Source organism: Opisthorchis viverrini, assembly GCF_000715545.1.
Source record: "Opisthorchis viverrini unplaced genomic scaffold opera_v5_137, whole genome shotgun sequence".
In the NCBI taxonomy this organism is placed as follows: domain Eukaryota; kingdom Metazoa; phylum Platyhelminthes; class Trematoda; order Opisthorchiida; family Opisthorchiidae; genus Opisthorchis; species Opisthorchis viverrini.
Genome location: NW_008751790.1, coordinates 355,102 through 381,976, shown reverse-complemented (window position 1 = coordinate 381,976; position 26,875 = coordinate 355,102). Strand labels below are relative to the sequence as shown.

The 26,875-nt window shown below is 43.8% G+C and overlaps 3 protein-coding genes across 3 annotated transcripts in view; 1 reads left to right on the top strand and 2 right to left on the bottom strand.

The window, feature by feature from the left end:
* Window positions 1-2,014, bottom strand: part of T265_06453 (hypothetical protein) — a gene marked incomplete at both ends in the record, with an annotated part of 96,434 nt that extends 94,420 nt beyond the window's left edge. The window contains one exon of the mRNA XM_009171721.1: window positions 1,709-2,014. Coding sequence (XP_009169985.1) covers window positions 1,709-1,728 — 20 coding nt within the window. The remainder of the gene's footprint in view (window positions 1-1,708) is intronic.
* A 13,338-nt stretch (window positions 2,015-15,352) lies between these two features.
* On the top strand, window positions 15,353-20,938 carry T265_14038 (hypothetical protein; the record flags this gene model as incomplete). The annotated part of the gene is made up of 3 exons (XM_009171746.1): window positions 15,353-15,471; window positions 19,648-19,801; window positions 20,765-20,938. Coding segments are annotated over 3 exons (447 nt in total), but the record flags the coding sequence as incomplete, so codon positions are not given.
* A 421-nt stretch (window positions 20,939-21,359) lies between these two features.
* Window positions 21,360-21,616, bottom strand: T265_14037 (hypothetical protein; the record flags this gene model as incomplete). The annotated part of the gene is made up of 2 exons (XM_009171745.1): window positions 21,360-21,472; window positions 21,508-21,616. Coding segments are annotated over 2 exons (138 nt in total), but the record flags the coding sequence as incomplete, so codon positions are not given.
* Between the last annotated feature and the right edge of the window lie 5,259 nt (window positions 21,617-26,875).

Below are 26,875 nucleotides of genomic sequence, written 5' to 3'. Positions count from 1 at the left end.
CGGTACACAAGCAACTGCAACTGAGCTCGAGATGGCTCAGTGGTTGAGGTTCGGTTTGTGGTTCGAGCCCAACCCCCACATCCCAACTGCTTCTGTCCGGACTTGGACAATCTGGTAGTGTTCCTCTCGTGCTTCCTTCGGGTGGCATAAGAGCTGTGCATTGAAAGGGCGTTACAGCTGAAAGCTGCAAGCAGATGATAAGTTGGAGGTCAAGTTAGCCGAATGGAGCCTTAAAAGCCACCAAATCTCACCTGGTGACTCCGAAATCAGCACTGGAGCTAGGTTAGCAACTGCGTTGTTGGAGGAACCATACTGTATTTCCCCAAATAATACCTTGTCAAACGCTACCGACGAAGATTTGTAACAAAAAATTACTACACGTTGAAGAGTTTGCACCCTGGAAAGATACATTTTATGTAGAATCCCAACGAAAAACATGGACAGCGCTTCAGTTCATTTGTTCGAGACGAACGTTTTTAATGCTTGGTTTCCTCAGAAAATCATTTGTAACATTATGCGAGAGGGTACACTTCAAATGCGTTCATCAAAGTAACCATACTCTGAACTATGTTAGGTGGTTTGTAGTGACTCGACGTCTGCACTTGATGTGCTCACAACGTCTATAAATGGTGGCCAACGTGTGGATCAGTTGGAAACTGAGAACAAGTATGGGGTCGGATACTGAAAACCACAAGCATTCTCCATCTTACAGTGACAATAATTGGGCGGGGTTTGAAAAAAATCGATCACTGGCTAACAGGCTCAAGCCTTTGTGCATTAGACCACGGTTTGATGACCTCTTTCAACTGGGACTGAGTGTCTGAAACATCACTTTACGGTAGGTAGGACTGTGATCTGTTAACCGTTCTTTGGGAGACCCCAAGTAGATATATACTGCTTCAGTAGAGCGCATCGGATAGCCACTCAGGTCTATTGTTGGTCCCTTGTTTTGTTTGAGGTAGGGCCCTGCCCAGGTCATAGAAAAACTATAATCACGAACAGCAGTCTGTAGTTCATGTGTGAATCCATCACAAGTGGATCCTAACGACTGTCTCACATATGAGAATTTTCTTTACTTTTAGAGCTCTACGTAAACACCTGTTTCGTTTGCATGCATTTATCATCTCTGGTTATCAGCTCCCTTTCTAAATGCACCTGCGCCCATAAAGAAAAAGAAATGGTCCGTACTCTCAGTAAGGTTTTTTCCGGAATGAAGAACGGCGCCTTTGTACCGTATGGTGAATGTTTCTTTCCCAATGGTCACGAAAGTTCTACTCCCATTTTGCGATTATTGTTGCTGACCCTGCGGGTGTCGATCAAACGATCCTATCCTGTCAAATAATCATCCATCTATGCACTTTCCACGATCCAGTTAGCTCGCGATCCCAGTTGGCTCTCTCCGCGGGCTGAAAGCTGAGTTGATCCGGCTTTGAAGTAATCGCTCAGTGAGTCCCACCTGACACGAGACGGTCTTGTGCATTCACCAGGGGTCTGACCTCTTTTAGCGTTGACCTCCCCCGATGACGGTCCTGCCAGCAGAGCTGGTTGACCCTGTAAGTTTTCTCTTGGCTTATGAGATGCAAACACTAATATCGTATCGTTGAAAAGGTACTTCCTCCTTGCTGCGACTAATTAGACTATACTTATACACAAATAAATATCCTCAATGAGACTATCTTTAGCTCGGAATGTCCCTGTTTTGACTTACCGTTTTGCAATTGAATCCATTATTTTAAGGTTCAGCACAACTGATGACAGTAGAAGTAGTGAGATCAGTTTCGACAGAGCTTCGACATGAATTGATGTAGATTTCGAACTCTTTTGACGTATATCTCAAACGGGAGAAACTGTGACAACGAGACTATCGGAGACAGACACAGGAGTTTTTGGAATCCGAAAGACACCCATCCTTCTTAGTCATCGGGCGCAGATGGGGATTTTTCTTTTGTCAGTTCTGTCGAAAAAAAACAGTGCAGATAGTTTCCGAGGGCCCGACAGACGCCCTAAGTTGCTGCTTTAGTTATCTCTGAAATTTCTTATTCACAGGCAGACAACAAAGGGTCGATAAGACTGTTTCAGTGTCGGTCACTTTCTTGTTTGGTACACACCCACACTAGGATACATGAAGTGTGGTGCGCGCTTGCACGATGGGTTGATGCGCAATCATCCCATTCTCCATACTTGGTCATTGCATCGTGGCCAATGATGATTCAGTGTTGTGGGGCACATGTCCCCAGCGTGTGCGCTAACTTGTGTGTGTGTGTATGTGTGTGTGCACTGATCTGTGTGCAGCCTTTGTGGGCACGTGGCTATACCGTCCACCACATGGTCGATCAGTTTTTAGGTGTTGCTGGAAAGACTATTCCAATTGCAACACATTAAAACCGAGTCATGCCATCTTTGTTTAGATTTGTCTGCTTCCGTGAATGACTTAATTTTTCGTTTGTATTGTGTACTTGGCCGCTGTGTGTGATACAAAATGCACGATCACAAATCTGGCACTCAAAAGAGCGCCAGCGAAAGTCTGGTTGTCGCAGTTAAGGTTTGTTATGTCCGGAGGTTACAGGAAAAGCACCTACAGCGAATCCTGGTGTGTGTCAAGTTAAGTCCTCGAGTTTGAATTTGAATTCCCGAGTTTTGTTTCCTCTCTGGGTGGACTAATTGAAGAAACTAGTGAGTTATGTTCACCTTCGAAATGTGATCTCCTATTGGTATCGAATGCGACTGACCAAATGAAGTAGGTTCGCTTGGAAGTAGCGTATCGCGTGACATCAGTAGGGAACAACTGTAATGTTGAATTCATCGCCATTCGTTTCCTTCAAGAACCGCAAGAATGTATCGTAAGAGAGAGAAAACTTGGGAAGTGCCTTGTCTAATTGGTGTCGGCCTACTCTAATTTGGAGTTCACTCCCCACTGCCAGTCAACTTAAACTGGAATGCCAGCAGACTTCGCGGCGAGAGATCACATGCATATATAGTAAGAGATCTGAATCCACTATCTTCGGGGTCGGAGTTCAAGAAATTAACTTCCGGCTACAGGTGGCTGATCGATAGGTGGTTGACTTGTCGATAGACCTGTTCCCAGTATCACGTGATTAGCCGCATGAGGCAGGTACAAGAAACGGTGTGAATTAGCCTGCGTTACACATGCTGTGTCGCCTTGAAGTAATCCGTTCAAAATGCGTTTTTCTGAGGGTGGATAGGCAGTGTGTTATGTATTACGCATTTTGTGCAACATGAAGCCAATTCCTAATGGTCCTTGCGTACTTACCTCACACTATGGCTCGCCGGAGCAAAATTGAGTGAAGTGTCATAAGAACTGGCCTGCATTTACAGATCTCTTCCATCACATAACTTAAGACCCTTAGGTTATACATGATTCCATCCGAAACAAGAACGTCATAGAACACAGGAAATGCGGCGGTGTACAACCTCAGATGAGTATCAAACAGCATCCTTTGAGTAGACTAAACGCCGGCTAACAACAGGTAAGATAACATGCGGGAAGCGACGACTTCCAATGAGTAACGCGGCCGAAGAGATTTAGTTGAAACGCTGACTGCTATTTAAAAATTTTTTTGTCATTTCGTTGGTGAGTTATGTTCACCAACGTTGTAGCTCTAGAGATCAGTTGATCGAAACCTCTTTTGAACCAGTACAGAAATGGAGTGTGGCTCGTCTGTAAGCACCTCTAGCCTTACGAAACCCTTGTTATCAGACCAAGCTATTCATTGACTGGCAACATAATGCAATAGCGTTTTGTCTCTCTCTAGTGTTTTAATTCGTTAACTCTACTGTGATTGTTCACTCCCCAGGCTCAACATGAAAGAACTCAGATGATACCATGCCTTTTCGTGGACTCACTACGTACCCACCACTGCGGACGAATTCACAAGAGTGCAGCTGGTCAGTTACTGAGACAAATTTGCCTCAAACGAAACAGCAGTTGTGACCTATTTTATGAGCGGAAGTCAGAATTATCTGGATACTCGAAACGCAAGTGTAGATGTTGCGGGTGAACCGCGGAAAAAGCTGCCGCATGCCGAAAATGTGCACTTTTATTCATAACACTTAGATAAAGCTTCAATAGCTGAGTCTGCCATTGACGTTATCGGTCCCTTTTTGTGACTTTACTAGTGGAGTGAATGTTTACTCAGATATCTGAAACATATAATGGAGGAGATATGGGGTTGTAGTTACTTTTAGACATTGACTTAAACGAAATGATGAAATATTTCGGAGGACGGGGGGATCAGAATCTCCTGTCTAGCGGTCACCAGCTAAGCTGTGACAATTTGCATATGTGCAGATTGACTCCACATTTTGCCGGATTGTTTCGTCTTGTGGGAATGAAACATTGTGTGTTCTCAAGTGATTCGAACAAATAGCTTCTTTGACAAGGTGATCCCTTTCTGCCTCTTACAGCTGACTTCTTGTATGGTGCTATTTTAAAATAGATCGCCCAGGGAATGGAAGGCTTACTTCTTCAGTCCCACTGTTGCCATTTCGTCTCCAAAAATATTTGCCGTCGCACACGTTGTCTCTTTTGAATGTTAAGAACATTCTAATCGGTAAAACTTACATATAAAGTAAGCTTTTCTGTGCCGTCCCAAGTCCTATGTTTCTGACCATGGTATTTATCGAACAACCGGGCGCAAATGCCTGAAATTACTCGTAGTAATAAGTACCAGTTTTTGAACACCAAACTCCAGAACAGAAAAACATGACTGATGGGTGACATTTATGCAAGTCCAACTGCAGAGTGATCATTATTCACTTTAAATGTCAGTGCGACATTTCTTCCAAGTCGGTCTCTAAATCTGATAAAATCTCACTGTACTATTATTTCTCGATACAGTTAGGTTTAAAAGATGCAATATGTGCCAGTAAAATAAATTCTTCAATTTGTGGATTTCAAAATGACAGATCAATAGCACCTTATTGATCACCTACACTCCATCACTCACTATTTCAATCTGGCAGCTTCTTCTCACTGTTTGGGGCAAAGGTCGGTTACTGCAATTTGTCGAAACCTTTGCCAGTAAAAGATTAAAATTAGAAGTCTTTACACAGAAAAGCAGTCTCCTCATTAAAATCGCCTTCATGACTGATTTGCTTGCAGTAGGTTCTTTGATTTATTCCATGAGGTGGACGGTTTGGTTGCAACCGTTTCACCACCAGTCAACGTGACATCATCAGTAATTTGTTGGGAAGGGTGGTGGAGAGACCCATCTCCACGTCCCACTACCCCCTTGCCGATTTTACAGGAATCCAAGGATTAGAGTTTGACATGCATGACGTTGTACACGACTAGGGATGTTTCCACCTGATCCTGTCGAAATCTCCCCTCAGTTCTGCGAAGGTAGGGGGTCAAGGATCACACACAAATCATGAATGAATTTGAACCTGACAGTTTTATTGCAGTTATCGAGATACAAAATTCACCCGTTTGCAAACAATTTGTTTCTGACCAGGGACTTACCTGGAACCCGAATGAATCGGTCGTTTATGATGTTTCAAAAGGCAAAATAAGGAGAATAAGATAAAGTGAAGTATCCGTGCTAACCAGTGAAAAATGAGTCTATTGGATCGAGAGGTTAGTTGCGTTTCGAGTTTCATTCATATTTGTGGCTCCCTCATCCACAAACCCAGGGTTTTTTAATAAACGAATCAGCAACAGAGGAATGGCCTACTGCTCGGTTAGTGTAATATGCACGCTATGGAAGCACCAGGGGACAGTGATTCTCCTAAGGCAGGTGTTCACGACAGTTTCTGTGGATGGAAAACAGAAACAAAGCTCATGAGCCAGAGCCCAGTAAGCAAGGTTGTACATCACCAATACTTACATATGAATCAATCAAAATGACAGACAGCGTATACTACAGTTAGCACGAATGGACCAAGGAGACAAGCCAAATAGATCCCCGGCGGGGTGACCGGAGAGGTCAGATCTCAAGGCTAACCCCAGCAACATGAAGGCAGGTCAACGAAGAGGCCAGGGGAAGCGCTGATCCAAATGATCACTGATTGACCTGAGTCAGTAAACCTTATAACAACGCATGCACAAGCACCCACCGCATACTTCCAACATCAGTGCACCGATGACATCAACTCGAATGGTGACGAAACATTTGCAACCAGGTCGCCCAACCTGGCTATCAAACTAACGGCCATCGTGACAAACTGAGGTAATGTATTTGGAAATGTCTCGATTTGATGCTGATGTCTGTTCCTTATCTCTAGAATCTGTGTGATATCTCTCAACCAGATGGGGTAACCTTTTTCTCTTGGTGCATGAAAAAAACTGTTTATTCGAGAGGCAACAGAAGTGTTTGTGCCCGTCTTTGAGACAACAAGAAGAAAAACAGCATGTCTGATCCAATTAAGAGATAGTTTGCGGTCTTCACCCACCCTGACATCTGCTTCGCATTAGCCAGTCTGCACTCAGTGTTTTCGAGAGTGAGGTAAGTCTCCAAGTCTGGTTTTATCTCCCTCTCTCTCTCTCTCTTTTAACTGGATTAACCTCCTCACCTAGTCAAAGGGAACACGTTCGAATTTGTACGATACATCCAATGCAAGTTTGACATCTACTTCTTCCGTACCAGCTTAAAATTCTGTGTATTAGAATGTATACTTAAATTCGGACATCGAAAACATCACATTTCCAAATCCAAAGGAAAAACAAATGACAGATTATGTAGAGCATTGTAACTCTGGTGAGGTTTGAAGAATTCCCGTGAGCTTGGAGTGGATAGATTTAAGCGAATTCAGAGTGATCTATAAGACCTGGGGGAAGTATAATTTCATTGTATCTCCCAGTATATTCGACTTCATTATATTAGCATGCTAAGTTGGCAAGTTCTAGTGACTTCAGTTCATCCGATCCTCTTTTTTCCACAAATCACTAATTTAGTCCACCGACTTTGGCAATTAGTTGGGGAATGGACGCCCATCAAAGGCGATATAGCTTCCCCTTGTTTATTGGGGTGATGGTGAGTTTTTCAGTTTTTAGAATAAGCGGCTAGTGGGGGTGACAACTGACTGGTAGACATCACAGAGACTTTCCTCATTAGGGTTTTCAATGTCGTGGTCTAATGGTCTTTAAGTATCCCCTGTGAAGCCGAAAGTTAAGTAAAGTGGACTGGGTGGAGGGTCCCGTAACAGCGCAAATATCGGACTGTGCTAAACGGCTTCGTTCAACGAAGTGAGTTACAGCCATCCAACGTTTGAATTACTCTTCTTATAGCTTCTGGTATTGCGTTCGATCAAGTGCTTCCTCTTTCCTACAAGGTTACTGAATTAGAATCGTAAGCACACAGTGGGAGCCGTTAGTCTTAGCTAAGAAAGAGATTGCAATTGATGACGGCGCCGCGTAGTGAAGTAATAAACTGAGCGAACAATTCTGTTACGGTGTCTCTAACTTATGGATAAGGTGCTCTGGTGCATGTGCTTAGAACGAACAAAAATAATCTTCGTGATGAACATCAGAGCAACAAGAGAACAGAGTTGGAAGCCCTGGGACTTACTGACGTCAGTGAGCATCCGCGACATGGTAGACACCGCCACTCGGCTCAAGTAACGTGAACCGGAGTTGGATTCCGTCCTCGCGACTTTGTAAACCCCATCGCGTTATTGACGTTTGTCGGTGCTCCAGGTCGGTACGCACCACAAATGAGTTGGTTTGATAAACGAGGAATCAAATTCAGGAAAACTGTCAAGAACGAATTATAGTTGCTAAAGCACACTGTCGAGACACTGTCTTCTGAATTAGCTGGTGCGTGTGACGCCATCATCCCTATTTAGGTGATGGTCTTCCGTGGTATCACGGAACCTTATCTGAATTGCACCTGAATCTCTTGTTTATGGAAGGTTTTATACATGTACAGTTTGGTGTTTAGGTAGGAGACATGGCAATCACGTCTGTTTGATGGACCGGTTATGAGATGCCCAGAGTCATCCTGAACATCATCCCTAGTGAAGCCTGAGGCGAGCTTCCCGAAGCAAGCCGTTGAACAACGCTACTGGTTGGCGCGGGCTTAGACAGATGGACCAAGGTCACTATGGGGATGACCTTTAGATGCGGACAGGCCAAGCATGATAGTGTCGGTGTGTGCTTGTAGGAGGTTGCGGATGTTTTCAACTCTTGAAGCTGAGGTGTGCGGCTAAGGCGCTGCACAGATGGGGTATGAAATCCGACAGCAGTCGCATCGGCCACTGATGTGATGCGAGATTGTATCGATTTGGGTTGGTGTGATTATGTTCTGGTGTGCGTGGCCCCATCCTATGCCGTCGAATGCTATTAGCCCAGGCACCTCGGCTCCCTTTGTCAAGCACGCCCGCTAGCTCACTTACATCCCCACCACACAAACCTTTCTTTGACAATACCCAAGTGAATAAAAGGTCACTCTGCTAGTGACCTTGTCTCAGCTGTCCGGTGTCACCAACCAGCAGGGGTTTTTCCATGGTCTTTGCCTTTCATATTGTGCCTTCCCGTATACTTAAATATTTTAACCTTGCCGGAACGCGTCCAGACATGAAGAAAGTACAGGTGCGGAGAACGACGCGTCACCAAGGTCACCATAGGTCCCAGACGTTCTGGATAGCTGATGCATTGGCTGAGCTTACCAAATACGGCTTTGCAGCAGGTGACCAGTGTAGTGCGTGTTGTCCGGTGTCACCAACCAGCAGGGGTTTTTCCATGGTCTTTGCCTTTCATATTGTGCCTTCCCGTATACTTAAATATTTTAACCTTGCCGGAACGCGTCCAGACATGAAGAAAGTACAGGTGCGGAGAACGACGCGTCACCAAGGTCAACATAGGTCCCAGACGTTCTGGATAGCTGATGCATTGGCTGAGCTTACCAAATACGGCTTTGCAGCAGGTGACCAGTGGAGTGCGTGTGTCCACGGCAGAGCGTCGCCATTGACTGTACAGAACGAACGAGTGGACGGTCATATTGGGCCCTTTAGTCATCCCACATATATTTACTCAGATCTGTATGCATGACCTGAAAATGCAGTCGTGTCATGGGTTCTCTGTCTTTCTATCCGCGTAGTCAGGCAGGCTCCATTCAGGCGCAACCAATAGACGGCCACCGAACCTTAGTAATTGCCGGTAATAACTCAGAGTTGTGGTACAAAAGAGAGATTCAGAAGCTCCTGAATCTGAGTCTCCTGCTGGCACCAGGTTATTTTGTGAGTGACTGTTAATCACAACATACGTCCACTTCGGTGTTGTCGTAGGAAATAAGGCTAACAGAGATACAGGAATTAAGCCTTCCCGATGAACCCCAAGAAAAGCTAAACCGGTAACGGGCTGTCCAGTCCCCATCAACCTTATGAGTAGTCCTGCAAAGAATGGCTGTATTTTTTACGGAAACAACATGAAGTTGGCTTGGCATTCGACCTCAAATGTCCGTTGTCCTGCATTCTTTTTCCGTAAAACTGACTGACCGAAATACCGCCAAACACTTTCACGGTGTTGAATAATTATCCAAAAAAAGAATAGCAATGCACAGGGACACGTCACTTAATCCCGCGAGTCAGTTACCAAATTTATATTAGAATGGAAGGTATGCATCTTAAAACTATTTCGTGGAAGGGCAAGCAAACTTTGTGCGCTTGGAAATGTTCTGTAAACTTCTTTGAATATTCTGTTTGCCTCTTGTCGCTTTATATCCTTGAAATTTATTTTCGTTCATCTTACCATAAAAAGTACGTTCAAATATCTGTTGTGTTAAGTGAGTACGAATCTTTACAAGTGTCTGCATTCAGGAACACTACAGGCCAACGAATTCGTAGCTATATTGAAGAGAACACACTTAATAGTGTTTAAAAAGCTGCTAGCTGTTGTGGGAATTAATATTTTTTGTAAAGAAGGAAGTGAAACAATAAACAATCCTTCCAAGTAATTTATTTATGCTTTCATCTTTACTTGGCATCTACGTCACAATGATCCTCCGCGTTCTGGATATGGTACCTGAGGGTTTATGTTAGAATTGGACTTCTGGATAGCATATCGAATATAAGCAGAACTAATCAGCTCGACGGTAAAGCCACGGTATGTGAAGCATGAACACGAGTGTTCGATAGGATTAGCAAAAAAGTGGAAGCCCACAAACTATCTATTTGAAAATAACAGGATATTACATCGGATGAGCATAGCCTCTCTTAGCATCATGAGACAACTTCTCACAGTCTTGAAATATCAAAATGCCGACCAAAGAGTGTGGCATATAACCGATCTCAAGGTTGACTTTATTTTTACCTTTTCCTTCGTCTGTCAGTTCTACCTCGAAGCAACGTTTGACTTTCAAGCTAATCCCCTAACTTTGTACCCTATTCAGCAACGCTATGCATGTGGAGTGAGTTGCAGATTCCGGCAGTCACTTGGAAATACATTTGGTCAGTTGCATGTCAAGTCAGGCCTTGTCACATGAGACAACTTGGGGTTTTGCTATCATCTGGAATCCTTGAAGGAAGGAAAAGGTCAACTGTATGGCAACTGAATACATGGCGATCTGACAAATCCACAGTGTGCAACGATAAGTGAAGCGACCAGTTAGAGAGCACATATCAAGCTATATCTAATTGGAGAAGAAGGACATCCATGGTATCCAATAGGCTTGTGGACTCATCCGTGAGTAACCTGACCAAGCAAATGAACGAGACTGTACCACTGCGCTTTCGTCCGTAACCAGTGAGACTTCGATACGGCAGAAATAGTTTGGAAGCGGTCAGAGAGGTAATCCAATTTCCTACATATCCCAAAAGTTGTGACATCTTCGCATTAGTCAGACTGCTGAAATGCAAACAAAGTGGACGCGGATCACTGAATGCGTCCACATTGTTGAAGGAAGCTCGCAATGAGTGTCCTGTCAGTCCGGGTAGGCAGATTGGATTTGCTGATGATGAAGGGATCACTTATGATCTGAGGGTTAGGACCTTTCCAGATGATGGGTTGATACAGTAGCGCCAGAACTGACTGAACGCATGATAACAGATTCATTGCAACAAATGGACCAACTGCAACAGAACGATCGACTTATTAAAAAAGAGAAGTAATTCATCATATAAGCAGCATCTGATCATGTAGGGAACGCAACAACGCAACCGTTTTCTGTATGCAGAAGAAACAGTAACAACTTCGCACGCGATCACTGTTTATTTAGAAGGGTCCGAATGCAGTACTTGAGAAGAACAAACCAAGAGGATAGAGGACATTGCCACGTGTACAAATCTGCATCATCCATTGTACCAGGTAAGTCGAATTGTAAGCTTCCTTTAGTAATGTGGATACATCTGGTGATATTCGTTTAATTTTATTGACATTTCATCGGACAAACCAAAAGTAATTGGGTACACCCTCTGTGTACCGGAATCGTATACTCGTCTCCCACAGGCCTTTGACATACTGGCGTGGATGACGGCTACTTGGTATACAGGCTTTGAACAGTAGGTCGCATAGAACGGGGCAGCGTTCAGACGGGCGACTTCCAGTGAACCATGGAAGATGGGGTGGCCATCAAGCCATCGTTCTTACATGGTATCGTTTCCCAACATGAGGCGTTTAATTGTAATTGACATTCGTCCGATGCATGGCATAGCGCTGATCACTTTTCTCATGAAGGTAAGCGGCGAAATCATGTTGAACAATGAGTCGCTGCCAGCTCAACTAGGGATGAGAACAGAAAGTGTATCGCATCACATGGTTTTGTCTAGGTGAACCATATCAGGATCACCACGATTTTCCTGATAGTACAGGATGGACTTCAAGATGGGTGCTGGGAAGTCCCCCCAGGTACCTGCTGTGATGGAACGTTGCACAGTCCATTGGCGTATTACCACAAACTTTAACAACAGCAGTTCATGGCACCTTCCAATAGCTTACCTGCCATAGGAACTATATTCGCCTGCTAATAGGATGTCACCTACCGCGCAACCCCTCTTCACCGACATACATAAAGCAACACGTAGCGGCATCATTTAATCGGCTGTCATGTCTCGGGGATAAGGTGCTTTGTCGCCGAACGATATCTGTTGGTCGGGCTCCAAACACTACTTCTGTGATTCGGTTAAGTTTCTAGGACAGTCTCATACCCCTAGGACGTTATGACGTAAGCAACCGAAATACCACTAAGGTAAAAAAACTGCTTACTGTTGATTGGTGCCTGGTGTACACAAAAAGGTTCGGATGCCTTTCGGTAAATTTTGCAGCAAGGACCCGCTTGGAATTGGAACCAGCCTTGTCGCCGAATATGCTGCCGGATTCATTGGTTCATACTTCTTACAGCGTCCAAAGTATATGACGACTGGCAGGCTAACGCCATCTTCTATTCTCGTCAACCAGAACGCTACGAAGGATGCACAGTTTTAACTATTGTTGAGCAAAACAAATGAAGCAAGTAAGCGGAGCTGGCATACACTCTCGTAACCCGCTTCTCACAAAGGATCGTGAACAAAGTGGAGACTTCGGAAGATGCCACCAAGTTGATGTTTTGTCGCATCAGAAGAACACCAACTGTTTGCATTGGGTGACACGCAAATCTAAAAGTGACCGAACCGCAAGACGCTGGTGATGGTTTGGGCTAGAGTTTCTGGCACGCGGTTAGCTAGTTGCTTTTACGAATGAATAAATGCTGACCGCATTAACCACGCTCATCTAGGAGCAACTCCTACTAGACGAACTAATCACTTCAATGGATGCGTTGTCTTTCGTTGAAGAGGGAACAGTGCATATTTGTAATGTACTACTCATAAGGTTGCTGAAAATCCGTCGACAGCCCACGACCGGTTTCACCCTTTATGGGGCTCATCAGGTAGGCGCAGTCCCCGGTTTTTCGTCAACCTTATGTTCTACTTGGAACCAAATTACACGAAGTTAGCGAATACACACTCACTTGCAAACTAATTTGGTTTTTTTCGAGAGACTCAGCTGGAACAGTGTATATTCGTAATGCAGGGTGGTTTCAAAACCGTGAATATCCCAGACAACGCACTGTGTGCTGGCAATCTCTTGATGAATCTCCCCGCTTAGTCGATCGGTTAAGTAGGAGCAAGACATCTACGATGCTCAAATTACTTCTTTCCGAGGGAACTTAGCTGTTGCGCGAAACACTGGGTCTAGTTCGCTGTATCTCATTTGGTGTGTACTACAGAACAATATCAACAAATAAATAAAACAGAACAAGGTTCTCAACTATCGGGAGCTGGGGAGAAAATTATTGCCCAAGGAAATCCTAACAACATGCTCGGCTTCTTTTTACACAGTTCTGGATTCTACCTTCCTATAACAATAGGTCGATAGCATCTTGTCAATCGTGGTCTTGTACACAAAGTGGAACGCAGCTTCCGAATAGACAAAATACCCACTTTCAAGCAAATGACGATTTATGGATGAAGCTGCTACCGGCCGCACATTTGCTTCAGCACTTGTGTAAATCAGACTTGACCGAACTAACCAAGATAGATTTCCGTGTTACTCATCCTTGTTCAATGCTTTCATCAAGTGCTCGCTGAAAACTGGAGCGGTAAATTGCAACTACTTTCATTCCAGTTTGCATTTCTATGTTGCTGTTACACGCTATATTTTTTTATTCTTCGACAACTGCTTCTAACAGCAGTTCGGCGTTTGTTGATGCACCGAAGGCGTTCAATTCGGTTTCGCATGACACACTTGTGAGATCTGGTGAGGCGTCTGGAGTACTATCACACCTATTGATGGTGCATCAATCAGTCCTGTGAGAATACTGTAGCACTTTCCTTACTTTCGGAGGTTCATTGTCTCAGAGTGTAAGGTAGGGGGATCCATCCTCTCAAATATTGATCAACGTGGTACTGGATGAGGTTCTTGGGTTGTCAGTGCCGCAGCTAGGACACCAGTTCTATCACGCCTTGGTGGATGGTTTTGCCTTCGCTGAAAACTGTGTCGTGTGTGCAGAATCGCCTTAAATGGAAGCTTTAAGCTGTTGCGGTCAATCGGGGAAGAGCTAGTACGGCCCGGAAGACGAGATCAGTGGTGATTTGTGGGGACAAAAAAGATCAGAACACCGCTGTCTCAGTCGAGCCTTTTGCTTCGCCAAGTAACTTAGCAATTCTCTTGGTCCGATAGACACTGTCGTCTCATCTCCTTTACTTTCAGATGGAAAGTAGTGCACACCCACTGAAAACAGCTGCCATAACAGCTCAGTGAGCTGACGAGTACCCCGTTGAAGCCACACCAACGAATGGAGATCACAAGGAACTACGTGGTACCGAGGCTCAGCCAAGTCCACCGAACCACTCACGAAAGGTTGAACAACTACATCAGGCAATCTATGCGTGGCTGGCTACTCCCACCGAAGGATGCACCAGTCAGCTATATTTGGGCTGGCGATAAACATGAGAGACCCGACAACTTAACCCTGAGTTCAACCGTCCCGATACAGTAGAAAGAGCATACAGAAAGCATGCTGTTTACATAGTTTGGAATTCTGTGCAATACAGCTAATGATCCTACATCCGAAAAGGTTGTTTAGGGCCTCAGCCGTTTGATCCGAGTCTAATGTGCACGCGCGAACACCAAGGAACGAATGGCTGTTGATGTGGTTGGTAGTCTACCCAACACCATTGACGATCGGGGGTTATGAATGTTGGTGGCTGCTCCTCTCTCGAACCGATGACTTGTGCTTCCATAACATGTGATTTACTGGATATTTATCCACGGTATCTAGCTCCGGTGCAAACTAATTAAGACGAGTTACAATCGCCCAGCATTGTCATGGTGGTTATACAATATTCTGTCGTGAAAACTGTGGGCAACCGAAAAGTTTGCTACATATTTTACAGTCTTACTGGATCACTCATAGTGCTAGATGTGCTCGTGATAATCAGGACGCAAGAGAACTCGCGAAACGTCGCCGTAGCCTTGGACACACTGTCTTCGAAGATGTCTGTCTTCGTCGACGTCCTTAATCAAGTCTGATGTAATCTCTGTTAGTGAGCATTGAGAAACTACAATGGACGCAAGAATAGTCTCGGATGGGCTCGAAGTGACTATGTGAAGTGAGAAGAAGAAGAAGTATGGTGCTGATCTCAACCCATCATCTCAACCGCACCTGCCATCGATTGTGATGTTGACTTTTTGGTTTTCTAACGGTTGATCATTACATATCGAAGGATTTGGTTTCCTTAACAGTCCAGGAGTGTTGTTGGACTGAGCCTAATAAGTTCACGGTCAATGACGTACTTGCTCACCAATTTGGTACATGCACACCACACTCATGCATAGTGGTCCATAGCGCTGAGTATCCGTTCTTGCCACCGACTTTTACACCTGAGCCTGTATGATGGACACCTAATGAGGGAGTCTTAAATGTGCTATCACTTACTACTCCCCGAAGAGCATTCAGTTGATAATCTTTATGGTCCCACCGTGGTTGCGGTGATACATATATCAGTAGAACTGGAAGGTGAAACATCATCTAAAGTCGCGTAACTGGAAGACGAGATCAACTATGTTCGTATCCAGGGTCAAGTAATAGATCGACGGGCAGCTAGGTGATGTAGGACGTACTACTCACACCCTACCTTTGATCATATGAAAGAAGTCCTTGGTGGCGCCACTGATTGATGATTTCAGGCCCGCAGTCTGCATTTGGCAACGTCTGGGTGTCACCCTCAGTATTTATTCTAATCTATTGGCACTTTTCCTTCAGGTATGTATGATACATTGACTTTCAAACCATTAGGCTGGCCGCCACCTTAACTCACCTTTCAGCACACTTAACGAGGATGGTGAAACAAAGACGGGCAAAACAAAGTGTATTTACTTAGGTCCCGTCACCTCAGTAATCTTTAAAGGAAAAACATTTGAAGAGAGACCTCTTCGTTTAAGTGCATCCAACAGCGTTTAACGACGGGCAAAACAAAGTGTATTTACTTGGGTCTCGTCACCTCAGTAATCTTTAAACGAAAAATATTTGAAGAGAGGTCTCTTCGTTTAAGTGCATCCAACAGTGTTCCCCATTTGGCACAGTTATTTTGAAATATCTCCAACAGATACCACACCTTAGCTGAGGCTAACTATCTTCCCTCTCATCTTTCTATTCATTAAGGGGTGAAATAATGGATACAGAAAGTTAATAAATGAAATTCGGGATGGATGTCAACATAAAATACCACGCTGAAGACCACCGATCAAATTCCGAGATCCCAGTTTTTGGAAATGAGGAGACTATTCCAGAATTCTGAGGGATTACGTTGAGTAAAATGGGCATATTGTTGCGGATGTAATGTAGCAATGTTTGGATCACCTCGAAATTTGAATTAGACATAAGATGTTTATTTCTACAGCCCAACCGTCTGTTGTTGACTGTACTAGGATATAGTGCAATCATAGAGGCCTTCCGATGAATACCCCCCGGTGGATAAGCACAGCAGGCAAGTTCACCCATTAAAGTGATGCATGATATCCTGATGGTTGGATGCACTCTACATTCGAATACACACTATCAAATTGGCACTTCCGTTGACAGTGAACGGGCTTGGATCATCCTAATTCAGCTGAACACACTTGGGAACAGTGAGAAGCAATGGTGCCAGGGGCTTGGCATGATACTGCGGGTACGACTAACCGGATGATCTGTGCGTGATGTCCCAGAACTGCACTTGAACAAAAAGAACAACCAAGCCAGTTGATGATGTGTACCAGCGAAAAATGAATATGTCTCTATTGTTCATTACTGCTCCTCCGTTGCTCGGATTCTCTCTATCGTTTCTCACCTGGGGGACGCACAATGGTGGTGATAGTGGGTAATGCTGATATAAAGGATACCTTCAACCGTGATTTATCTTGCCTCACTCCGTTTCACAGGTTTGTTCTCCCAGATGGACTTTCTCTACACCGACCTGCCTCTTTGGTTTGACTGGACTCCCAACTAGACGAAGATTTAATAAAGATTCTGGAACGGATTTTTTTCGCAAGGAAAGTAAATCTTCACTCAGCGTGCTTGAGTATGAACCTCTTTTCTGTCATCTCGTCGATGAAATATATTCATCCTATGGCACTTTTCCATTAAATTTGGTTGTGGCTTGATGTTTAATTGTTTAATTTTGATATCTTCTACATGCTATTCATCAAAAATGTAGGTCGCTGTGTGCTTCATTGTCCACCTTTCTCCACAATTCGATGTGTAAACGCACTTCGTGCCTCGAGAAATACACTCATTTGCAAATCAATTTGGTTTTCACGAGAGACTCAATTGAATCTCTCGTTTATGATGTCCTCCACTTCGTGCCTATTTACCTGACCCTCATTGGTTCTGACCATCTTCTAACGGTATAGTTTGAATCCAGATGCAACAGGACGGACCTGAATGATAGATCGGCAACAGACAATCCGGTGCACTTGAAGTTCTCCGGGTACCAACTGTGAGGTAACATAAACCAATCATGAAAGTCAAAAGAGCGTAAAGTATGGTTACAAATGACAGTGCAAGACTATGCTCTGTTTCTTCACACAGTACGTCCGTTCATCTCATGCGCGGACCAATAGTCAAGCTTCTGGGCCCCAGGAGAAGCTAATTCAGTAGATGATTTATTGACGCAATCGAAATCCTCGTTTTGTTTTGTTCAGTTACAATATTCTAAAATCTGGCAACTTTGAATTCTCCGAAGAAGAGGTTTCATATAGACGACCTTAAATGAGTGGAGAGTGAAAAGTCATAGATTGTGTTTCTGGCCTGAACTTTGATGAACCCATTGGTACTCACAACTGATAGAATTTGTTCGATTGTTCCGTTCAACACCAAGACTGGTTCTACATCACACGCTAATGTAAAGCGGAAAGACGCCCGTTCCGGAGCCTTGGGCAAACTGGAACGTGTTACAACCCGACTGGGGCCTCCGAAAATTAATGCATAAAGATTCAGTTACTCAGTTTCCTTAGTCAAATGCTTCTGGTTTTGGCACACACTATTATCTTTGCGTCTTTGATGATTTTTACGTTGTTGGCAAACCTTACCGTAGGCTTATGCCAATCGATTGAAGTCGGTACTGCCAAAAGAGCTCACCATGTAATACCGGTAAAAAGCCGTTAGTTAAACAAGTTACATGCAATGCCAATCGATTGAAGTCGGTACTGCCAAAGAGCTCACCGGTAAAAAGCCGTTAGTTAAACAAGGTACATGCAAACCAAAACAACAGCTGTCTATTTAAACAAGCACTCGATAAATTTCCTCAGAGTAATGAGAGCATAAACAGCGTGTATAGTGAATAACACCCTGTGCTCTAGGGTCATCCTGTAGGTGATCGATGTTTCAGTTGGGAATTTATTCCGTGAGTGAAGCCAGTCTATGCCAGAAATCCGAGAAACTCTTCACAGTTATTCTTATTGGGAATCATCAGCAGTGCACATCTAACAAAACTTCAGGCAATCTCGAAACCGCGCCTCCCCACCTGCAGTTTGGAAATCCAACCATTTGGCCACAAGCCGCTAGGATATACCGGGGCTCATCCTTGAACCACAGGATCCACATCAGGTGGTTTCACGAGTTGGCTGGTTCTTTTGCTGGCGAACTCTCAAAAGCAAGCTTCACCCAGCTTGTGAAGTTTAGATCTCCCTTGAGCTGCTTATAGACCGCCAAGTTTTCTCACAGTACCAGTCCACACTACACTCCACACCTATCCGACAAGCCCATGTTTGTGAACGCCGAAGCCTGAGTTTGAACTTTGTTATTAAGCTAATTAAACTTGGTATTTCGGACGGTCCTCCTCCTGTTCTGACGCAAGTATTCGGTAAACCGTATGAAGATGTGATCAACTGGTGGAGTAATGGATCTACTGGATAATCGATACAGGTTCTGGGTCAATCCGTATTGAAACAATTTGTCTGTAAAATCACTGGCTGCTTTGGACTACTATCTTGGTGACTAAAACGAGGAGGCGATCAACAGTGAGTTTATCGTTCGGACTAAATTAACCTCACCATGTAATCTTGAGCGATGAATTCTAACCTGGACAAAAAATGCTCACACCAAAAAACTACTGATGTATCATTTTGAAAATACGAAAGATTCCGATGTAATAGAGTCACGTGATGCTCACTCACTCAATAATGTTGATCCGAATGATCTCGAATAGTCAAGCCAGTATGTGAAAAAAACTGTATCCCGATTCTACTTAACATAAACGCAGTAGTAAAAACAGCAACTGACCAGAAATTTAACGGGAAATTAATGATACCTCGAAAGGTATCACTGCTCGACTATATTTCAGGTCAATAGTGACAACACCGATGTGCTTTTCTCCAAATGATAACATGGGGAAATTTCTAGATTGTAATTTAAGTTTGATGAAAAACTACACCAGCCACGGTTGCTCGTTGACGTGTCTTTGGGTCGGTTGAGAAGCCACAAGCGATCAATTCAGACAGAAACGAGGACCAGGCCTTTGGGTTACCAGCTAGTAATGGTGAAGACAAAACCTTCATACATCACTGTCTCATTTAGAGAGCGCCAAGTTACTGCTCACAAGGGGCATACATACAGACACAGATCCTGCTCTACCACAGTCATATTAATGCTGGTTCGTCTTAAATACGAATCGCTAGTCCACACCAAAAGTGATGTGAATTGTTCGCTCATCTTCTGCTAATGAATAATAAGGCAGTTGGACAAATGTATATGTCTTCTGGGCCAAGAAGCCGAGCAGCGAAGCCGATTATGAGCTCTGTGACCGCACTTCCATAGTCGACACGGACCACGCGATCTGCCGTAAGACTGCATTTACAGCCGTCCACCAAATACGAGTCGGTCTACCGAGGGTGACTTGTTTTCACTATTTAGGCACTGCCTAGGCCGTGTCGATTCTTTCATGCGCCTTCATCTGATGCTGTCAGAAGCGTTTTGTTCAGGCTCAAACAGTGCATCACTTACTGTCAGGAATTGCTTCGATGGCGCATGAAGTAAATTCCAGTACTTTGATTCACTTTAAACTTTAATCACGTTTAAATACACAAGTTATTCGAAATATTTACCCGGATATGTCAAGATCTTAAAAACGACAATGTTGGCCTTTCTGTTTTAAGCGGTCAACGATATTCAAAGGTGACACCAGGTAAAAAAAAAACCTCGACTGATTTTCATCGATCTAACAGCCGGCCAGTAAAAATCTCCGTTAACTGTGGTACAGAAAGTAGGCTGGAATTCGCCTTTGAAGGTAATTGGCTTCGAGTAATGCCTTATCTAAGCCCTGAAACACCACGGTACGTATTAACAGATTAGTTTGACAGAACCTTCTTCCGAAGTTCTGAGAATTTTCTGATTAGTTTCCGTGATCCAGATAGAGCTATTTTTGATTTCTCCAGATTATTTTCGGTCAGTGGAAAAAAATTCGTTTACAAATTGCATTAGATATTCAACTGGGTTTAGAAAATTGGCACAGATTGAGGAATTTTAGCAGATATAGTTACGGGTAATTATCAGTTCGAGTTAATGTGTTATCCGTCCGCAATAGTCGGCGGCATCACAGAACCGGATGGGCTTCACGTTGGAAAACTTCAAAGACCATCCTACACATGTCTTAAAGTCAGCTGAGTCTCCAAAGGTTCGGTTACACAAGCACTTTTGTCCTTGATAAAACTTATCAGGTTGTCGGAAGCGAAATGGTCCAATCTCTTCTTGGTTAACGGTTCCAGGCTACTGACGCGCGACCATTCAAAATTCTGAACACTTGATAAGTTGGAAGTAGGCGGGATCCCTTGTTTACTCCCTTTTGCCTTAGTCAGATAAACATTTGGATGTTGAGAATTGGGCAGAATGTTTTAGTTGTGAGTATATCGGTCGATTTGAAGGCTCATATAAATGCAAAGCCACTGAACCAGCTGGCACTTATACGACTCAGCTTCCCGCAGTCCGACCATAGTATCCATAGTATCCGTTTGAGGTTGAGGCTCATTGCCCAGTAATTATCCGTTTTTTTCTAAAAGATCAACGTCACTTGAATGTTACCTTATGACAAATCAGTAGTATTTGTAGTAGTGTTTGCAGTGTTACTGGCAGTTATTCACCGATGAGTTGCCCGATACTTCACATCGGTCAGTTAACTTTAGTGGGTGAGATACCTTGAAGCCGCAATTATTAGTACTATTATTGGTACAAGCATAAAGCGTACCGTGTTTCCTATTTCACCGAAATAACCCACAACAGTGTAATAATACAACTCAATTAGGGGCTGGATTGGGGAGGTCGAACTTTATAGGAGGGAAAGACGTACAGAGAAGTTACAATTACCGCTCCACTACAACTATCTTTCTGTGTTCATGAATTTACAGTCGAAATAGTTGTTTTCCCAGTGCAGTGATTTACCTACTCAGTGGGTTCAGTGAGCGTAAGGCGACCGGTTTGTACAAACTTCTTTAACCATGCCGTTTGCCGCAAACAGACTAAAGCTTTCCAATACGGTGATTCGGTTTAGTGACGTAGACAGCGGTCGTCTGGTCTAATCGGGGAGAGAGAGGAAAGCACATACATACAGACTACAGCATTTCCCAGCATACTTTTGCACTTGAAATGAAGCTGTGTACAACAGTCAGCCGAACGAATGACGTCGAGACAAGTGTGTACATGCCAAACTCGTTCTGTGTTATTTTAACGATCACGATTTCAGTACACCTAGGTGATCAAGTATAACGTGAAGTTACGCTCTTTCACTGGACGTTTGTGGACTCAGCAACTAAATAGCTGCTGGCAACCATTAGGCTAGGCGAGTGATCTGGAACTTGTGAGAAACCTGTGCTTCAAAATGCTTTGTCCTGCTGAGAGAGACTGCCTTGATGGGAAAAAGGTGGTCTGACTTGCTAAATAAAAACGTGGACGAGCCAAGACTTTACTTCGTTCTTCACAAAAAAGAGCTCTGTGTTGTTGCTTCTGTGTAAGAGTAATAAGAAGGGGGCTGTTTGAAAAATATTTAACTGAATTATGGATACGCATCTAAAACACTATTATGAACCGTGGTTGCGTAGTACTTCCAAAAACAACCCTGGAAAAGGTTCCTTTTGGAATGGGTGTTTTCCGGTTTCCCATGAAACTTTCAGTCTTACTATATCCTAATTCGTACGAAAAGAACTATTCGGTAGAAGCATGGGGCTGCAAAATTGTGTCTTGTTGTTGGGATAAAACATGCTTTTCGCACACTATTGTGGTTTTAATGGGAGACTCAAGTGAATCACAACAGTGGCCCTCCTTCTGGGCGAGACGGACCAAGTGGCTAGAGCGCGAATTTACTGACCGGAAGGTCCGTGGTTCGAACTCGACCTCTGCCTCTCGACTCCCCCTGTCTAGGCTCGGACAACCTGACAGTATCCTAGCCCTCGTGACTCCTGACTCCTTCGTAGCCCTCGTTTTCGATATTCCGGAAGTGTTTATCAGCACCGCGAGAACAATTTGTTTTCACTGGGTCTTTCTGACTGCGCACAGCCATAGGCGCCTAGATCTGACATCGGTCGAATTTATGCCAGCAACTGAAAACTTAATTAAAACGCAACCTACATGGTGACTGTGTTACATGTGACTGTCCCATAGTTATAAGATTGCTTATGAATTAGATGCCGTGGATGTCCGACAGTTTAATGGCCGCCGCCGATTGTCGAGTCATCATTCTGTCCATTATGGTCCGCGCGACTGGATTAGGGTCGGCACCTGAGGTTGGATTAACGTAAACAATCTGAGTATTAGAATAAAGTAATCGATGTCGTGGTAGAATCACTCAACTTTAACAGCCAGTTGGGCTCCCTCCCTCATAAAAGAGTGAAATTTTTTATTGTGTAGGGCACACAGAGCCAATGAATGCAAGGAAGCAATCTGGACTTGCAAAGTATGCATAAGAGACGTCAACGGCAGTTTTTACCAGGTCTACCAGATGCGTCAAGCAGTTGGTGGGATCTGAAAGAAATGACGTCCAGAATGGAGCTCATGTTGGATGAAGTGATAATGGAGGTTAGGCATATATCAGACAAAGTTCAAGCAATCTGGAATTAAATGCAGGTGGCATTCAGGTGAATTATTATATACCTGGCTTAACTACAGACTGCGAGTGGTGCGTCGCCTCTGTAGGTGATGTCACTCAGACAGAGCATCCGGGAATAACAGCTGAGCATGCAGTGCCAAGACCTAGTCATAATCATCTTTAGCAATACCAGTGTTAACTATTGGTGGTAGAAACTATGACTCAAGTCTTCAGAAGGAGGATCCAGAATAGTTGTACTTGGCTGACACAGAACAGCAGTTCATGAAAACCTACAAGGCAAATCCACTGCATGCTTATGAGTTCACTTCTTTACAGCCAAGCCAAACGTCGCCAGACCCATGGATAACCACCGCAAACGTGTGCTTTAAGATATTTCCGAACTCGCAACACATTGTCTGTAGTTCTAACTTTTCTTCTGTTGCAGACAAACTGAATAAATAAAGGTTGATTGCGCTCACAAGATCTGGCAGCAATTCCCCCACCTACTAGTAAAACAGCTACCAGACATGCGTCTGAGGTGGTTACAATGATAGTTTTACGGTTCCAGAAGTTGGCGCAACACTCCAATTGTGGTAAGACAAACGTCAATCTACCTGCTCTACTCATGGCTACCGCTTGTCTAACCTTCCGTGAACTGTTTTCAAAGGATCATTATTAGATTGTATGTTCACCGGTCCTGGTTTGCATCTAACCAGTCTTCCGGCGTATTCTAAGTGTCACCTTACGACTTATCTAATTTTGGTTCATTAATTTCGTTACGTCGACTGACTATCCCTTGTTTGGTTGACATTGCGAACACCATGTCCTGTCTGTTTTCATAAACTCCTACAAGTTCGGTTATCTCATTCATGGTTGTTGACAATGTACCACATTCCCTTATTAGAACGTCAGTGAAACGGCTCTCCCCAAATGTGCATGCCTGTTTCTTTTAAACTGGAAAGGTTTCACTATCGGCACACTCGGAACGTTGACATTGGGCTAGTTCTGGGAAGTTGTCAGCAGTCTAATTACGTCTTGTATAATTGTTCGCTGTTCAGTTATGCAAGTTCTTTGTTTTGTTATTGTAAAAGCGCTTAGGCTTCGCATACAATCGTTTTCCTTAATCTTTCGTTAGAGATCTGATGGGACTGAGTTTGATCTTATAGCAAGTAGGCAACTTTCTGGGCTGATTGTATACCGCTCAGATTACAACTTACAGTTCCAGCATCAACTGTGACACGTGGAGTAAACCATAGTTGGAAAAATGGCTACATTATTCACTCACGGAGTAGAGTATCCGAAACCTTGAACGGAGCACACGCAAAGCAGGTCACAGATATTATATTGACATCCCTCTTGTCGAAAATTGCTATCCCGGAACTTGCAAACTTGAGCAGATGGTTGTGGACATCAAGCAGCTGAAATCAATAGTAAGCTTACATTTGATCAAAAGGATGCCATGGAGTTTCAGGAACTTATCCCTCGTCTGGTCGGATTTTTCTACACAAACCAAGGTGGATAACATTGGAGTTTAATCCATATCTGTATATGATGCTTCCGTGCACTATCAGTTGTCCTAAGATTCATGTGTAGGAACTGTGTTCGAGCTGAGCAGCCAATAATCTGCAGAATATTGCAAAAAATACGGGCAACATGTCTATTAGAACACGCAGAGTCTAGACGAGGAGCTGGGAAAAGGCTTGTAGATGATGAGATACGGTCAGACTCAGCCAAGTTACCCCGGAAATAGCACAATCCGATGCATTATAACCCAAATTTCTAACCACACGGATAACCCCGTACTTCTTGATGAGAATAAACTCCTTTCCGGCACCACTGGCACTTAAAGAAGGTCTTCTCACGGGTGTTTTCGGACATTCTACGCACTAGTACATCTGGAAATTCGATCTAATCGTTTGGTGTAGTGCATCAATTCTTGGGCGTCGCAGTGTAGTTGGGGTGTTCAGGTTCTCCACAAATAAATGGTGTCCTTCAGCCATGGCAGAGCTAAGGACACTTGCAACGAACTTTTGGGAAGCTTGGGGAGCAATAGCAGGTGTGCCCCAGGTGGAAGTGCCTGCAGGACAAGTTCATGGGAAACTTGTTACTAATTGTGTTGCCAGTAGTGAAAGACGAATATAATCTCAGAGTCAAGAATCTTTTGGGGGCGAAATCCGGTTGTGGCAGATATGGACACCAAGCCGTTTTGTGTTCCGCCAGATATGTAAAACCATAAGAGCTGTCACCTTGGTATGAGGCATTAATTTTACGGTGTTCAAAATATATAATACATATTTTTAAGTACATTATGAATGACAATCAGATCGCTGAACCTAACCACACAGTAGTGTTGATACAATCTCCTATTCAGATTAGATCACGTCAGCCTTCCTGTTCTGTTCCTTCAGAAACATTGCAGTAATATCTTTACCCGGCAAATGTTCACCAATGTTGTTACCATTTGTGACCGTTGATGGCTATGCAAGACAGATAGGGGTTGCGCACCGGTCTGCTAAATATTATAAACTCATAAAATTGGCAGCGCAGCTTTGGCCGCTTTTTTTCAAACCTTCAAAAATATTACATACATATACTGGCATTAGGTGCGATGTTTAACTCTAACCCTCCTGAGCTACTTGTACTGGCTAACTGACAGCTGTCAACGGTACTGTGTACCACCAGGCAACCTCATAGTGTCCGCTCAACCAACCACGACTGAATTGCTTTTTCGATGAAATCCGTAAGAGGAGGGAGAAGGAGGAGAGGCTGGAGCAAAGTGCATGGTAACGGCGTCCATTATCTCCAAGACAACCAGTGTCAGTGTGAAACATTTTTGTCAAATTTTATTCGCCTTGGCAATTCAAAAGACGCAACCGTCTTTTATCCGTTACAACTGATTCGCTAACTGGGGGATAAAATGCCCAAAACATGTCTCTGACTAGCCAACGCGTGTCTGAGTAGCGCATTTTAACAGTAGTAATAAGTACAATTATGAAATTGTTGGCACAAGTGGCAAAATTCAAAAACTTATCGCGGAAATCCGTGCCAAAAATGAGTTCAAGACTCATTTCTGTTTATTTCAAGCAGTTGCCATAGACAATGTGTGACGGTGTCCTAGGCCCGGTACTTACCAAAACGATTTAGCCACACATATAGCCTTTTCAATCAACCGCACATATTTTCTAGTATCCGGGAGAACAACAAAGTCGTGTTATCAACCTGCTTCGGGAAGCACCAGATTTCCCATTCCCCTCAATAACTGCATTTGCGAATGGGTCGCATTCACTTCCGTCGCAAACATTTTCGAATGAAGATTTGGGCACAGGTATATAAGACTGATTACTATCCCCGCTGAAACCATCAGTCCGCATCCCATCAGCGGGTACGGTACTGTCTCAAGTGACCGATGAGAACAATGCAAACCACTGTGGAGTTTTGTACCTTTATTTTGCTTGCATTATAACATTACGTATTTTGCCAATAGCATAAACGTTTTTTGTTTGAATACACAAAACCACAAAGACGCGCACTTGCACAATTTCACTCAATGCAAACGTGGTCACGCGCTTCTACTCTCTTTTCTGATTTCACTCGAGATTGGAGCGGTCATTCGCGAGTCTCATGTGCTAACATTTCAGACTATCTTCGAAATCTATTATACGTAGGAACCGTTCAGAAGAAAACCACTGAACAACCATGATTGGATTGTAGCACTTGTAAACTGCTCTTTTTCATGCTCAGTATCATCTTCCTTTTCCCCATCAGTATCAGTCACATCACTGTACAAAAGTTTGTTTTACTGAAATACAACCGCAACCGCCAGCTCCTTGGGTCCAACGTGACTTTTAGACTTTTGCTGAGTGACTGTTGTTGTGACCGCCGGTTGGCTATA